Source organism: Emys orbicularis, chromosome 7, assembly GCF_028017835.1.
Source record: "Emys orbicularis isolate rEmyOrb1 chromosome 7, rEmyOrb1.hap1, whole genome shotgun sequence".
In the NCBI taxonomy this organism is placed as follows: Eukaryota; Metazoa; Chordata; order Testudines; family Emydidae; genus Emys; species Emys orbicularis.
In genome coordinates, this window is record NC_088689.1 from 13,349,681 (window position 1) to 13,365,472 (window position 15,792).

Here is a 15,792-nt window from a genome sequence, read left to right on the forward strand (position 1 = left end):
TAACTGTCCTTTTTTGGGAAAAGAGAAGAAGTTAGTTGAGATGGTCTGGAGATGTCCTTGCTACTGTTGTAGTTAAAGTCCAGTCTTAGAAGGTAAAGCCCCCTTGTTTGACTGTCTCTTGACTTAGATGGAATCAAAGATGATGATAACTGTTATCCCAGGTGGTGGTTGTGATCCAGCTGGAGCTGGTAAGTATGATGATGTCATCTGGGTCCCCCTCTCTCTGGCCTATTTTGGTCAGGTCACCTCTCAGGATCCAGGTGATGAAGGTCCAGGGTCCCAGGAAATGGTGGGGATGGCAGCCATGATAGTGAAGCTTGCTGCAGTAGCCTCTGTCAGTTCTTTCCATCTGTTTTCCTTGTTGTCCTTTCCCCACAAAATCTCTTTCTTCTAAAGACCCAAAAAGGGAGTGATGGGTGCAATAGTCCAGCCCTTCATTATTTTATCCACCAGTTAGGCCTAATTTTCTGACTACCAATTTTGGCTCATTAACTTCTGGCTCCACATCTCCTGTTATTTAACTAGCATAATTTTAATACAGTCTTTGAATTATGTCAACGTGGCCTTTTTGGTTTAGATGAACTCAGTTATTTTGTCTCCCTTTCATGTCTTTTCCCATCATCATTTGTTATGGGTTATTGTAATATCGTCTGAACTTTTACATATTTTGCACAGTTCAGCTCACAATTCAAGTAAATTCATAGTTGTCACAACAGAAACATCACAGTCAGTACTAGGATTTTTTCTCTCTTGTCTCCCATGCAGGCATCCTCCTTATTGCCTGATGAGGACTTTGTATCAGAGGCTGTCGCCCCTGCTGGCATCCTTGTCTCCTGATGAGGAGCTGTTACTAGAGGCTACCACCCCTGTCCCAGATGACTTTAAGGTGCATCAGGAGCTCCTCAAAAGAATGGCAGCTTCCCTGGGTATTCAAATAGCACTAATGGAAGACAATATACACAAGCTCATTGACATTCTACATCCCACTGGGACAGGGAAGGTTGCCTTGCCCATAAATAAGGCCATTATGCAGCCAGCCAAAACAATCCGGCAAACCCCTTCCTCCATTCCTCCTCCATTCCACTAATTGCTACAAGAATGGAACAAAAAGATCAGGTTCCATATCCTGGGGTTCAGCAGTTTTATTTACACCCCACACCTAGGTCATTAGTGGTGGCTGCAGGGAATGAGAGGAGCTGACAGGTCAGAGCTAAGGTTACCCCTAAGAATAAAGATGCCAAGAATCTTGACTTTATGGGTAGAAAAAATATTCTACAACATCTCTGCAGTTCTTCATTGCCAATCATAGTGCCCTGCTGTCTTAGTATGACTTTTCAAACTGGGAAGCAATATCCCAGTTTGCTAGTAAGCTACCATAGGATTCCAGGGAGCAGTTCCAGTCACGTGTTGCAGAGGAAAGCCTTGTGTCTTGTTCAGCTTTACAGGCTTCTTTGGCTGCAGTGGGTTCTGCAGCTAGGGCCAAGGTGATAGCAATGACTATGCATAGAGCATCCTGGTTGCTGGCCTCTGGGATTCCTGTGGAGGTGCAACACACTATTGAGTACCCACTTTTGAGGGCTGTGCCTTGTACTGTAAGACAGATGAGGCTCTGCACACACTAAAGGACTCAAGGAGAGTGCTCAAGTCCTTAGGCCTCGATGTGCCTATGACAAGGAGGATGAAATATTGCCTGAAGTACCAGCTCAGACAACAATATTATGCTTTCTGGCAGCCTGACCAGTCCATGTGGCGGTGTAAAGGTCACATAGGAGGATGTCCATGCCCTTTACTTCCTTGCTGTCTTCTTCTTGGCAGCCACAAGCCTCCAAGCAGCCGTTTTGACTCTTTTTGAGGACAGTGTTCTATCCAACCTGTAACTTATAGACCCTTCTCCATCTCTCTGGGACAAGTTGTCACATTTTCTTTGGGCTTGTCAGTCCACCACCTTGGACAAGGAGGTGCTAAGAATGGTGGAATCGGGATATACCTTCCAGTTTCTTTCTATCACCCACTTCCAACCCTCCGCTCATGCTTCAGGGGCCCCTCTCATGTGTCTGTGCAAACACAAGAAGTGCAGACTTTATTCTTTGGGAGTGATAGGGGAGATGCCTTCATTTCATCAGGGCAGGAGGTTTTATTCCAGATACTTTGATACCCAAAGCCAGAGGAGGTCTCAGACCCATTCTGGGCCTTCAGAACCTCAACAAATACATCAGGAAGTTGAAATTCTGCATTGTATCCCTGGTTACAATTACCCTTTCCCTAGATCTAGGAGAATGGCATGTTAACTTACTGGATGCCCACTTCCATGTGGCAATCCATCCTGGCCACAGGAGATTCCTGAGGTTTGTTGTTGAGGGGCCCCTGAAGCAGGAGATGACCGTTACCAGTTCACTGTCTTGCCTTTAGACCAATTATCAGTTCCGAGGATACTTACCAAATGCATGGTGGTATGGCTGCTTACTTATGCAAAAGAAATGTGTGTGTATCCTTATCTGGATGACTGGTTGTTTTGTTGATGGTCCATATGGCATGTGCAAGTTGCTGTCCAGAAAATCCTGTGTCTGTTCGACATCCTGGACCTAAAATGAAACAATTAGAAGAGTCAACTTCTGTGCCCTTGCAGAGGATAGAATTCATTGGCTTAGTTCGGGATTCGATCTCCTCCAGGGCTTTCTAGTTGCTTGCTAGTTCCCAACTACATGGGGCTTCTCAGCATCCCTTAAGTACCATCCTGAGACCAGTGAGAGGAATTGTCTTTTTTCTTGGGGAACATGGCAGCACGTACATTTGTCACTCCCCATGCTGGGTTGCACCTCTCTGATTCATCACCGAGACAAGCCAGTGCGAATCCCAGACAGGGTGCTGTTATCTCTCATCTGGAGGATGAGCTAAGACAACGTCTGCAGGGGAGTCTTTCACTCCTTCTCTCTCTATCAAGACTTTAGTAACGGACACATCAGCCATCGGGTGGGGAGCATATCTCAGTGACCTTTGAGCTCAGGGATTGTGGACTGCATACGAGGCCAGATTGCACATAAATATTCCGGGCATGCCAGCACTTCCGCCCTCACATTCAAAGAAAGATTGTTCAGACAACACCACTGTTGACTTCTCTGAAGAAACAGGGAGGAGCCATATCAGTTGGCCTCTCCCAAAAAGTTATCAAGCTGTGGAACTTGTGTATTCGGAGCTCAGTCACTCTCAAAGCGTCTCACCTCCATGGGGTCCAAAACAGCCTCGAAGATTGTCTGAGCAGATCATTCAGTTTGCATAACAAATGGTCCCTCAGCACGAACATGCTAGCCTTGGTGTTTCTTTCTGTGGACCAGTTTACAACTCACCAGAACAGGAAGCATTCCAGTTTTTGCTCCAGGGTAGGGTGACCAGATGTCCCGATTTTATAAGGACAGTCCTGATATTTGGGGCTTTCTCTTATATAGGTGCCAATTACCCCCCACCCTCTGTCCCGATTTTTCACCCTTGCTATCTGGTCACCGTACTCCAGGGTGAGTCACAGCCCAGGATCAATATCAGATGCCTTCCTGTTTCTGTGGAACAAAGAGTTCCTATATGCATATCTGCCAATAACCCTGGTTTCCAGGGTGATCCTCAAACTCAATAAAGAGCATGGCAGGATCATCCTTATGGCTCCAGCCTGGCTGAGACAGACGTGGTGTTCAAAACTGCAAACTATCCACTTGAGGACCTGTGCTGTTACCAGTAAACAGAGACCTGCTGTCATGGAACCGGGGCAGGTGCTGCACCTCACAGCATGGTTCCTCTGTGGTTGAATGCAGAGGAGACACACTGCTCAGCTGCAGTCTGGAATGTATTCCTTACTAGCAGTAAACCTACTAGAGCTACATTTCCATCTGGTCTGCTTCCCATTGTGTGTCCCCAACTCGAACAAAAATTCAGAGGATCCTGGTCTATTTTTGAACATCAAGGTTTAGCACTTAGCTCCATTAGGGTGCATCTGGCCAGCCATCTCGGCTTTTCATCCTCCCACTGATGGTGTGACCCTACATGCTACTGCAATAATATTTATACAAAATACACCTTGTGAGGTATCAGATGAATTTCAATAACATGATGGTTATTAATTTAATTGTAAAATGCATGTGTTAATATTACATGTGAAGCTATTAATTCCCTCTGTTTGATGTTACTAGAATAGGTTTACAAGGAGATAGCCTCACCTAGGTAAAGTTGATAAACATGTCTGTCCTAGACAAAGGGATGGGGGCTTGCCTCCATTTAAGGATTAACAGCAAACTAAGCTATCAAGCTAAACCAGTCGGGGGTTATCCTGCTGCTGAACTCGAAAAACAGAATCAACATGGCTCCTGCACCCCCGAGAGATACAGGAAACTGAATCCCCAGGAGGGCTTCCTGACTTGTAAGAGAAAGACAATCTCTTTTGGATTATAAGGAAAGGAGACAAGCAGGGCCGGCTCTAACTTTTTTGCTGCCCCAAGCAGCAAAAAAAAGCGCCGCCTCACTGTAACCCCCCCCACCACCACCGAGCGCCGCGCCACTGAAACCCCCCCGCCGAGCGCTGCGCCGCCGAACAATCGCCGCCCCCCGCCGCGCTGCCGAACACCCCCCGCCGCGCTGCTGAACCCCCCCACGCGGAGCACCGCCGAACATCCCCCGCCGCGCGGAGCGCCGCCGAACACCCCCCGCCGAGCGCCGCGCCGCCGAACAGCCCCCGCCCACCGCCGCGCTGCCGAACACCCCTTGCCCCCTGCCGAGCGCCGTGCTGCTGAACACCCCCGCGGAGCGCCGCGCCGCCGAACAGCCCCCGCCCCCCCGCTGCACTGCCGAACACCCCCCGCCGAGCTGCCGAGCACCCCCGCCCCCCGTGGAGCACCGCGCCGCTGAAATCCCCGCCGAGCGCCGCGCCGCCGAACACCTCCGCCCCCCCGCGGAGTGCTGCACTGCTGAAGCCCCCCCGCGCAAGCACCGCCAAACACCCCCCGCTGAGCGCCGCGCTGCCGAACACCCCCCGCCCCCTGCCGAGCACCGCGCTGCCGAACCCCTCCCTGCCGAGCGCCACGCTGCTGAACCTCTCCCCGCGGAGCGCCACGCCGCCGAACACCCTCCGCCGAGCACTGCGCCGCCAGAACCCCCCCTGCCGAGCGCCGCGCCGCCCCCCGCCACCTCAAGATTGGCCGCCCCTTACCAGGTGCCGCCCCAAGCACGTGCTTGGTTGCCTGGTGCCTGGAGCCGGCCCTGGAGACAAGTATCAGAGGGGTAGCCATGTTAGTCTGGATCTGTAAAAAGCATATTTATACCTGCCTCTGGAAATTTCCACTACATTCATCTGACGAAGTGGGTATTCACCCACGAAAGCTTATGTTCCAATACGTCTGTTAGTCATAAGGTGCCACAGGACTCTTCGTCGCTTCTTAAGGAAAGGAGAGAAACTCCATCTTTATCTTTCACCTTAGGTGACGAAGAAACCAAGCAATTCGATCTCTATGATGGGTCCTGGCCAGGTTGGACAGTTTAAAAAAAAAAGCTGGAAAGGAGACTGTGGGTGAGAGAAACCATCTTAAACAAAGACTGTATCTTGCTAGATTACGTTTTAGACTTCAGGATGCATGTTTTCACTTTATTTGCTTGTAACTATTTCTACCTTTATCTCTTTTACTTGGCATCACTTAATCCATGTATTTTTGTTGTTAAATTTGTTTTGCTTTGATTAGAAATCATCAGTGCTGTGTAAGTTCAGTAAAGTGTGTGCTTCTAGAAAGCTAACAGGTTGGCGTGTTTTACTGTCTCTGTAAAGGCAGTGAACCTAACACTTTCTTTGTGAGGGTCCAGTGAGAAGGACTGATCCCTGCAGCAGGATGATTTTGGGGGTGAATTCAGAGCTGGAAGGGTACTAAGGTCAGCTTGCAAGGAGTAACCAGGTTGGACAAAGCCAGGGTGAGGCTTGTGGGCTGTTGGCTGGCTGCTGGGGTCAGAGCTCTGGATAAAAGCTGCACAGCCACAAGACACCCAAGGTTACAAGGCAGACAGTGACTGAACCCATTATTGGCCTGGGTGAACCCCAAAAAGTCACACATGGTAAGATGGTTTTTACTTATCTCATCATGACCATATCCATGAGGGGACTAAATAGACAGTTTCCGCCCATCAAGGACCCAACACCTTCCTGGATTTGAATTTGTTGTTGTTTGTGCTTATGGGCCCTCCCTTTGAGCCACTGGCATCGTACTCTCATTTTTAAACCTGTCAGTGAAGGTTGCCTTCCTGGTAGCCATCACCTCCTATGGAGGGTAGATGAGCTGAATGCATTGGTAATTGATCCACTGGTACATGGTTTTGTACAGTGACAAGATGCAGTTGAGACCACACATCAACTTCCTTTTGCATGCTTTCAACAGATATCGTGCACTGTCTGCACAATCAAGAGATGATGTAAATATAGGTAAGGCAGTCCTACAGTTCCTCTTCTGATGAGACTCTGAACTCCACCACCTGCGGTAGCAGCTGGCAAGTCACCTACAATGTAATAAGCATATGGAAGCACTCAAAGAAGAAAAAATGGTTACATACCTTTCCATAACTGTTGTTCTTTGAGAGGACGTGGCGGGGTGACTCTGCCTTTATACACTCACTTTGCAGCATGAGGCCTCAAAGATGGCTAGGGCTGCCCCTACATGTTTTGGTAGGGAAAACTCTCCAGCACCATTGCACAAGGTGTGCACACATCTTCAGTGTAGTGGACTTGCGTAACGCATCTCGAAGAATAGTAGTGACAGAAAGAACAGGAGTACTTGTGGCATCTTTTTGTGGATACAGACTAACACGGCTGCTACTCTGAAACCTGTCAGTGACAGAAAGATTAAGTAAACATTTTTTTCAGCAATTAATTGTAACATTGACTATACATTTATATATAGTACATTATCTTTTGTGATATTTTTGAGAAGTTTTCCTTTCCTTTTTAATTCTGTATCCATTTATAGCAGTTATACCACATTACAAGTGAACACTTACCCACAATTACCACACACTGGCATCTGAGATGTTGTATGATTTTCTTACACTTAGGGTGCAAAGTAACTGGATTTCAGAATACTACATTGTGGTAACTTTGGGTAAAACTTGACTTTTTATTGGCAACTTTTGAAGTATCATTGCTAGTTAGTTTTTAGTTTTATAGCACCAACATTGTGCCAAGAAGGTAACATATAGGTATAAAGACAACATAATTTATGCTTCAGGGCATTTACAGTGTAAACAGATAACATACAAAGAAGGCAGGAGGTTGAAATGGAACAAAGAGAAGCATTGAGATTGATGTAAAAGTTAAGCACAAGTCTTGTTAGTTTCTCAACATCTGTCTGATATATGTAGGAGCACACAGGGACACTTTTTAGTGAATTTGGGGACGTGGAAGATGAATACAAGAGCTAACACTTACATGAGTTTCAGTGGGCACAAAACCCAAAAACATTTTAGCTTACCGTTTATTCTGAACTTTGCTATCTTTCCATCCCAAAATTGCATACTTCCAGAACAAATTTGTTGGTAAAAGACATGTTTTTAAGGCTGAGGTCTGGTATGTGTAGAATGCTATGAAGTGAGCAACTGCTGCAATTACTTAATTGCCCGCATCTGCACTGAAATCACCAGTAGTTTAGGCTGATCACACCTTGCAGGATCGAATCCATATTGTAGTTTGTAAAGAACAATGGAGTGCAAACATAATTTAGTTTATTCTGTACCCTGATTTCCTGGGTTTAATTTTGTTGATAAATGTGGTATAACAATAGTAGGTTTCTATGTGTTTTTTATTTAAATATTTTATTGGGTTTTAAATATGGACACAAAAAAATCAACAATTAATACTATTCTATAACTATGAAAAAGAAGATATTGTACTAGATTCATACATCTATCAAAACTGCTTTGCCACTGCTCTAGTAGCCTTAAACCCAGCCTAACCTAGCCTCCTAGTGCAGGGGGATTTTCTGGTGGTATAGGTCCTTGTAGTACCTTGTGTACCATCCTTACTCTTGACCTCTGGTGTAAGGGGTGTGGTTGAGGGATCTCTCTGGCTAATCCCCAGATACTAGAAAGCCCATTATAGGCTGTTTGTAGCTGTATATAATATAGATCATTCTTCAGTCTTGAGAATATAGGACAGAATATGAAGAATATGGTGGTAAACAGAAATTGAGTATATACAGTGCAGATAGTCTTCTTCTGCATTCCATCCTGGCTCCACTCCAGTGGTGATTTCAGCCATAATACCCTGTTTATCATCTTATCTCTGACGTATCTGCAGCTTCTTCCATGCTACCCCGTGCTTACCATGCTATCCCTAAACCTGTTCTGCTAGCCACCTCTCACCTCATTCAGATACCTCCTAAAAACTAACTTTTTCTGTCTTGACTATGAAAAATTAGGAGAGGGAGAGGGGAAAATAAAAGGAACATGACCATCAAGATGTGTACATGCCTCTTTGAGCTGAATAAGCATGTGATCTTATTATTGTTACCCTTCTTCTTCAACTTTTCCTGGTCTTTTGCATGTTTATAACCCTATTTTCAAGTCTTGTTAAAGTTGGATTGCATGTTCTTGTGGGCTGGGACCATATATATACTTGTTGCTTTGAGGCATTTAGCACATTTTGGACACTCAAAAATAATTATAAAAGCAAGAATAATATATTGAAAAATATGTTGGCCATAAAATATTAAGTTGTTAGGCCAAAAATTATTTAAAAGGTGAAGATAATTTTAGGTTGGCAAAATACACTTTTGTGTGTTTCGTGCTCTATCTGCAAAATGTATTCATTATAAATAACAAAAAAATGCAACCCACACTTAGTTAAAAAATATGGAGGCTAAAAGTGGAAGCAGTTTGAAAGGTATGGCTGTGCTTATGGATGTGCTGACTTATTCTCTTTTATTAGCATCACATAAAAAAAATTAGGTACTGCAGTTAGTCATTACTGTCTCCTTTTATAGTATTTTTACAAAAAAAGTTTTTGAAGGGCAAGATTCTGTATTTAGGTTCAACACCCACCTCCCAGCTTCTTTACACACAATAATTCTTATTCTTTTTTTAATGATGTCTCTAATTTTTTAGTGGATTGACATCATATCAAAGCAATGAGACATACTGTCACATAAGGGAATCACAATGATGTAAAAATGATGGTAAAAAAATCAGTGCACCCCTAGGGCAACTGTGTTATGCAATTAGAAAGAATGTTAGCTCCAAGCAACGTTAATCTGAAGTTTAATGGCAAAATGGTTTCATTATGTATTTATGCAGAGTACAGTAATGTAATTCATTGTAAGGGTCTGATCAAGCACCCTCTTTGACTACTCACATGGATAAGGGTTTGTAGGATTGGGCCCTAGGATTGGAGGCAATGTAGAGGAAATTCCTTACTGGCGGTCTTATCCGCTCCCACAAAAGGCCCTGGTGCTGTTCCTGTTCTGAGTTGAGGGTATAAAATATGGAACTGGCACATCTACCCTTCTATTTCTTCTTACTGTCTCTGCTCAGTGGTCAGAACATGCTGTCAGTTGTTCCTCTGAACTTCTAGTTAGTATTTTTTGCTAGTTTGTGTAGATGCGGGGTGGAAGCCAAAAAAAATTATGTAAAACTGGACCAAAATTGTCTCTTTGTATTTCTCAATGCTTAAAATACCCTCTCCCCCAAAATATAAAACACCACAATCTAGTATTTTCTCTTCATGTTAAGATCTCTCTGTCCATCTTCAAGATCTTCCCTTGAAGTACTCCCTTGCTTCACCGGCAGGGACTGACTCGGCTTTTTTTTGTTTTGCCCCCCCCCCCCCCCTCCCCCATGTGTCCTGATTTTTTCTTTCCCTTATCTGGTCACCCTAGTTAGCACACAAACCCTATTTTCAAATATACCACAACAATCAGTGAATTTCATTCATATTAAAACCTTTACTTAACTAGAGAAACAAATAATTGTAACATGCAAAGTATTGCTGATTTATTTGTGATGTTAAAGCTATAAAATAAGAGACAGATATTAGAATAATTCAGAATATACAGATTTTGTTTCAAAATTATGGGGGTGGAGAAATGCATTAATCGAACACTCCTGTTGCTTAATGCCTAGGCTTGGAATTAACAGATAGAAATTGACCATAGCACCCCTCCAGAGAATAGAATTTATTGGCGCAGTTCTGGATTCAACCCTAGGCAGGGCCTTTCTGAGGTTAGTAAGACTCCTAGCCATCTGAGACTTCTGTGTGCCCCTCAGACATCAGTGAGAAATTGCCTCAAGCTCCTGGAGCACATGGTGGCATGCAATTACATGAACCCAGATGCCAGACTTCATCTCAGAGGGATACAGTCATGATTCAGGTCAGTGTACTGCCTTCAGATACATGACCTGGATGGACTGATATGTATCCCTGGCAAAATCTTATCTTCACTGGATTGGTGGATGAGCCACAACAATGTCTGCAGGAGACTTCTTCTCCCTGCCTCTTCTTTCCATGACTCTAGTAATACATGCTTCAACTATGGGGTGGGGAGACCATCTGGGAGTTTGGCAAGCTCAAAGCTTGTGGTCCAGTCAAGAGATGGGACTACACATAACATTCTAGAGCTGCGGGCGAACTCCATAGTGAGTCACCAGTTCGTACCCATTTACACAACAGAACTGTCCAAATACTTGCCAATAACACCACAGCAGTGTTGTGCATTAATAAGGAGGGGAGAAGTCACATCAAAGAGCCTCTGCCAGGAGGCAGTCAGGCTGCGGAACTTCTGCATATAAAATTCCTTGTCACTTGTAGCATCACACCTGTGGGGCTTCACAATGTCATAGTGGACAGATTAAGCACATCCTTCACCTTGCATCATGAGTGGTCCCCAAACATACTTATTCTAAGATCAGTGGTTCAAATAGGAGGAATCCTAACTATGGACTTAGTCACAACCAATCAGAACTGCTCCCAGTTCTGTCTGAGGGCAGGCCACAGCCCAGGGTCTATCTCAGGGGTGTTTCTTTTCCCTTGGGGCAAGGACCTGCTCTACTCCTATCCCTGCCTTCTCCCCATACCACTTATTTCCAAGGCCATCCTCAAGCTGAAGCGGGACCAAGACAAAACGATGCTCATTGTGGCACCCTGGGCAAGACAACTGTGGTATTCAGACTCTGCAAGCTATCAGTCAAGGAACCTTTTCCTCTGCCTCCAGTCAAGAACCTGATATCGCAAGATCACAGTTGGGTATTACACCCAAACCGTCAACTTCATGGCCTGGTTCCTCAGTGGCTAGACCCTGAGGAGTCACATTGTTCTGAAATGGTCCAAAATGTCCCACTTAAAAGTAGGAACCCTATCCACGAGAGCTACTCGCTTTAGTAAGTGGAAGCAGTTTTCTATCTGGGCAATTAACCATGGACTGTCTGTGGCCTATGCAGACCATGCTTCAAAAATCTTGGACTATTTGTGACACCTGAAAGAGTCAGGTTTGATTGTCAGCTCCATCAGGGTGCACCTGGCTGCAATTTCAGCGTTTCACTTCCATATCAGGGGGAGGACTGTTTTTCTCTAAACCAATGACTACAGGTTCTCAAAAGACCTAGATGGGATGTTTCCACCCATTAGCGACCCTGCTCCACATGGGGATTTGAATTTAGTTATCAGTACTTATGAGGTTCCCCTTTTGAACCATTAGCTTCCTGTTTGTGGTTATACTTTTCAGCAAAGGTAGCTTTTTGGTAGCCATCACATTGCAAGGAGAGTAGGAGAGCTGCATGTCCTAGTAACAGAACACTCCATAAACTGTTTTTTTCCAGGACAAGGTACAGCGTAGGCCACATCCTAAGTTTCTTTCCAAAGGAGAGTCTGATTTTCATCTCAACCAGTCTATAGATTTACCAGTTTTCTTTACAAAGCTACATTTCCATAAAGACAAACAAAAGCTCCACACTTTGGATGTTTGCCAAGCCCTGGCTTTTTATCTAGACAGAACCAAAGCCCTTTTGGCTCTCTTCCCAACTATTATTCTCCCAGGCATAATTAATGAGGGGGCATATTGCAACAGTATAATGGCTGGCCAAGTGGATCACCAGCTGCATTGTCATGTTACAACATCCCTATGGAACACCCCTTTTACCTGTATCTGCATCCGAACCCGCAGCAGCAAGCCGTCTCACAAGGGCTAGCAATGGGGAGGGGAGGCCTTGCAGGGAAGAGGCAGTGTGAGGGTGGGAACTGGGGGTAAGAGGCAGCACAGGGCGGGGATTCCGAGAAGATGGGGCGGCGCGGCAGGGGGATGGAGGAAAGGGGCGTCGAATCGAGTGCTGCTCCCAGGGGCTCGTAAGCGACAGCACACGGCAACAGCAGTGTGTGTTGCATCACAGTGGGGCTGAGGGGTGGGGTGCTGGGGCCCTGCTGCCCAGGAGCCGGTGGGCTGGGCCTGGGCCTGGGAGCGCAGCCAGGGCTGCCGGGCCAGGCTATGGTGGGGACGCTGGCGCTGCCTGTGGGGCCCAAGTTGCTGGACAGGAAGCAGCACAGCGAGCGGGTGCTGGACAGCCCTGACTCCAACCTGCTGCCTAGCCCCAGCCACTGGCTGCTGCTGCCTGCCCCAAGCGTGCTGCGTCCCCCATGCAGGGCTCTACATATGTCTATTACATGACCCACCCTCCATCCCCAATACATTGGAGTCTTTCATCTAAGAGTCTGGTGTGAAGGAACTGAAGGGTGGGCACGGCAGCTTCACCCTTGGTATCTTTTGCTTGGACCATGAGTGACACCATGGTTCAGGCATGGCTGCCTCTGTGGGAACTGCTAGAGACAGGTCCCTGGTACCAGTGCATGAGATGCACACACACCTAGCATAATGGATATATGCAACATATCTCAAAGAACAACAGTAATGAAAGTTGAATAACTGTTCTTTCTCTAGCCAAAAAATTGTGTGCACATGCTAATAGAAATTTTGGGTTAAAAAGTTAATCTTTTTGTAGGCAAACATATTTCCTGAGTAACGCATAGCTGATCTAATTTTTTAGATAAATCAGTTGGTAAAATAATAAAATGGATCTTTTGCTTTTGATTTTTTTATTGAATTAGAAACTTTTATTATGATATGAGCAAATTTATTATCTCAGAAATGATGAGTATATTTTATATTATATTCACTGGGTACCCTACTTAACTTTACTGGTTTTCTTGTATTTTATGTAGGAACCCTAGCTATAATGGTCATCTATCATAAAAGGGATAGGCTTTTAATATATTATAAAGTATTATTTTATTCTTATATTTTCTAGGACTATTTTGAAAGAGAGTGGTTTTGCAAAGTATCTTCATTCAGCTGTCTTAATAAGTGGAGCTATGCTGATTTTTGGCGGAAATACCCATAATGATACTTCTCTGAGTAATGGTGCAAAGTGCTTTTCGGCTGACTTTCTGGCATATGATATAGGTAGGTACTGCATGTAAGATTTACTTATCAGGTGAAGTTTAAGAATCACAGCCTTGATTTATGAAGCACATAAGAATTCATTCACAAAAGGTCTATGTATCTTTTACATTTGAACCATGAAAGTTTATAAGCTATTTTTTGTTAGGATGTGTGACAAAGCATGTTCTTTTGATTTTCCATTATTACTTTGTGTAGTTTCTTAGATGCGGGGTGGAAGCCAAAAAAATTATGTAAAACTGGACCAAAATTGTCTCTTTGTATTTCTCAATGCTTAAAATACCCTCTCCCCCAAAATATAAAACACCACAATCTAGTATTTTCTCTTCATGTTAAGATCTCTCTGTCCATCTTCAAGATCTTCCCTTGAAGTACTCCCTTGCTTCACTGGCAGGGACTGACTCTGCGCTTTCCCCCCCCCCCCCCCCTATGTGTCCCAATTTTTTCTTTCCCTCATCTGGTCACCCTAGTTAGCACACAAACCCTATTTGCAAATATACCACAACAATCAGTGAATTTCATTCATATTAAAACCTTTACTTAACTAGAGAAACAAATAATTGTAACATGCAAAGTATTGCTGATTTATTTGTGATGTTAAAGCTATAAAATAAGAGACAGATATTAGAATAATTCAGAATGTACAGATTTTGTTTCAAAAACTCTTTGAAAGTAGCATGGAGAGTATTGGGAGTGATGCAGTCATGTTAAATAATTCAGACTATGGTAGCATTACTACTGTATCTAATGAAAATTGAGGTTTATTGATTGTATTTCTGTGACAGTTTGGAAATTTATCTTTTTAAAGTTTTTTCCTGTATAGACTTTTTTTTTAAACAAAACTTAATTTTAATAGGCATAATATGAATAGCCTCTTTGTGGACAAACTTATATCATGAGTAGAAAAATCAAATTGCAAAAAAATAAATTGTCTTTTCAAGAAATGTAATATAAAACAAGGGCCCAATTTTGGATGGTGCTGAACATACTCAGTTTCTCCATTTTTCCCAGGGAATTGTGGGGACTCAGTATCTCACAAGAGGTATTCAGCAGCAATTTCAGTGATTTTATGATCACACCAGAGGCTCTGATCTAATATGTTCATTTTCTGTTCAAAAGTAAATGAAATTGTGCTAGTAGTAGCTGTGTTCATTCTCATTGTATAATAAGGCATTTATAAAACCCACCATTTATAGCTCTGAAGATGCTGCAAATAGTTAAAACAATTGCAATAGTAAAATAGAAAACAGTTAATGATTTAAAACACTAAATACAGATGTTAGTGTATTTAAAATATTGTTGAAAGTCAACATTTTTTTGACTTTTTTTCTGAATTACTGTAGTAAATACACTGAGCCTACTGCTGAGAATCATGAAACATTTATAAAAGAGAACCCCTGAAGTCTGGGATTCTTTGTTACAGCATAAGGTTTCCCATAAATCATCATATCCATCTTCTGAAGTACAGATGGACATGTAAGTGAAGGAATACACCTTTCCTTCCATTTGGGCATTGAGGAAAGCTATGAGTTTTGGGGGGGGAAATGTAAATATGGATAGAACAACCTGTTACGTTTTCTTCCTCTTATGATTATTTCAACAATGGATTAATCAAAAGCCTGAATGCTTATTGGTATTCACTGTGCAGTGAATGGTTCTTACAGTGAGATTTCTGAATCTAAAAGGGAAAATAAAAAGAAATTGCCTAAAAAGAATATTGTGTTCATTTGTCCTGGACTGGCTTGTGACTTCACTGGAAAAGACTGGCTGTCTTGGGACTCCTCAGGAAACAAGCAGCCTATCAAGTTAAGGAAATATTTGATCATTTTGAAGAATCTCCATGAAAAGCAAGTCTTCTGCAGGAGAACACAGTATTGTGGATAGAGATAAAGAGAAGTGAGTGGATACTGAAATACCTCAGAAGTATTTGTTCAGACATGTGACTAAATTCCCTTCTGTTGCTATTAACAATCACTTTCATTATCCTGCCTCCTACAGTCATTGTCAACTTGCTATTGTGAAATATTGCTCTTGACAGTAAACTTAGATGAACAGCTTCTTTTGCAACCAACACAGCTACTAGAGCGGAGTATGAGGGACTCGTGGGTACCTAGACTCAAAGGCTAGGCCTACACTAGAGACCTTGCAGTGGCACAGCTGCACCGATGCAGCTGTGCTGCTGTAAGATCGCTCGTGTAGCCACTCTGTGCCGAGCTCTCCCGTCGGCATAATTAAACCACCTCCAATGAGCGGCAGTAGTTATGTCGGCAGGGGCTTCTCCCACTGACATAGCACTGTGCACACTACCACTTATGCCTGCAAAACTTATGTTGCTCAGGGG

The 15,792-nt window shown here is 43.9% G+C and overlaps 1 protein-coding gene across 1 annotated transcript in view; it reads left to right on the forward strand.

The window, feature by feature from the left end:
- Positions 1–15,792, forward strand: part of ATRNL1 (attractin like 1) — a 1,044,719-nt gene that overhangs the window by 213,960 nt on the left and 814,967 nt on the right. Inside the window, exon 10 of the mRNA XM_065407744.1 lies at positions 13,300–13,454. Coding sequence (XP_065263816.1) covers positions 13,300–13,454 — 155 coding nt within the window. The remainder of the gene's footprint in view (positions 1–13,299; positions 13,455–15,792) is intronic.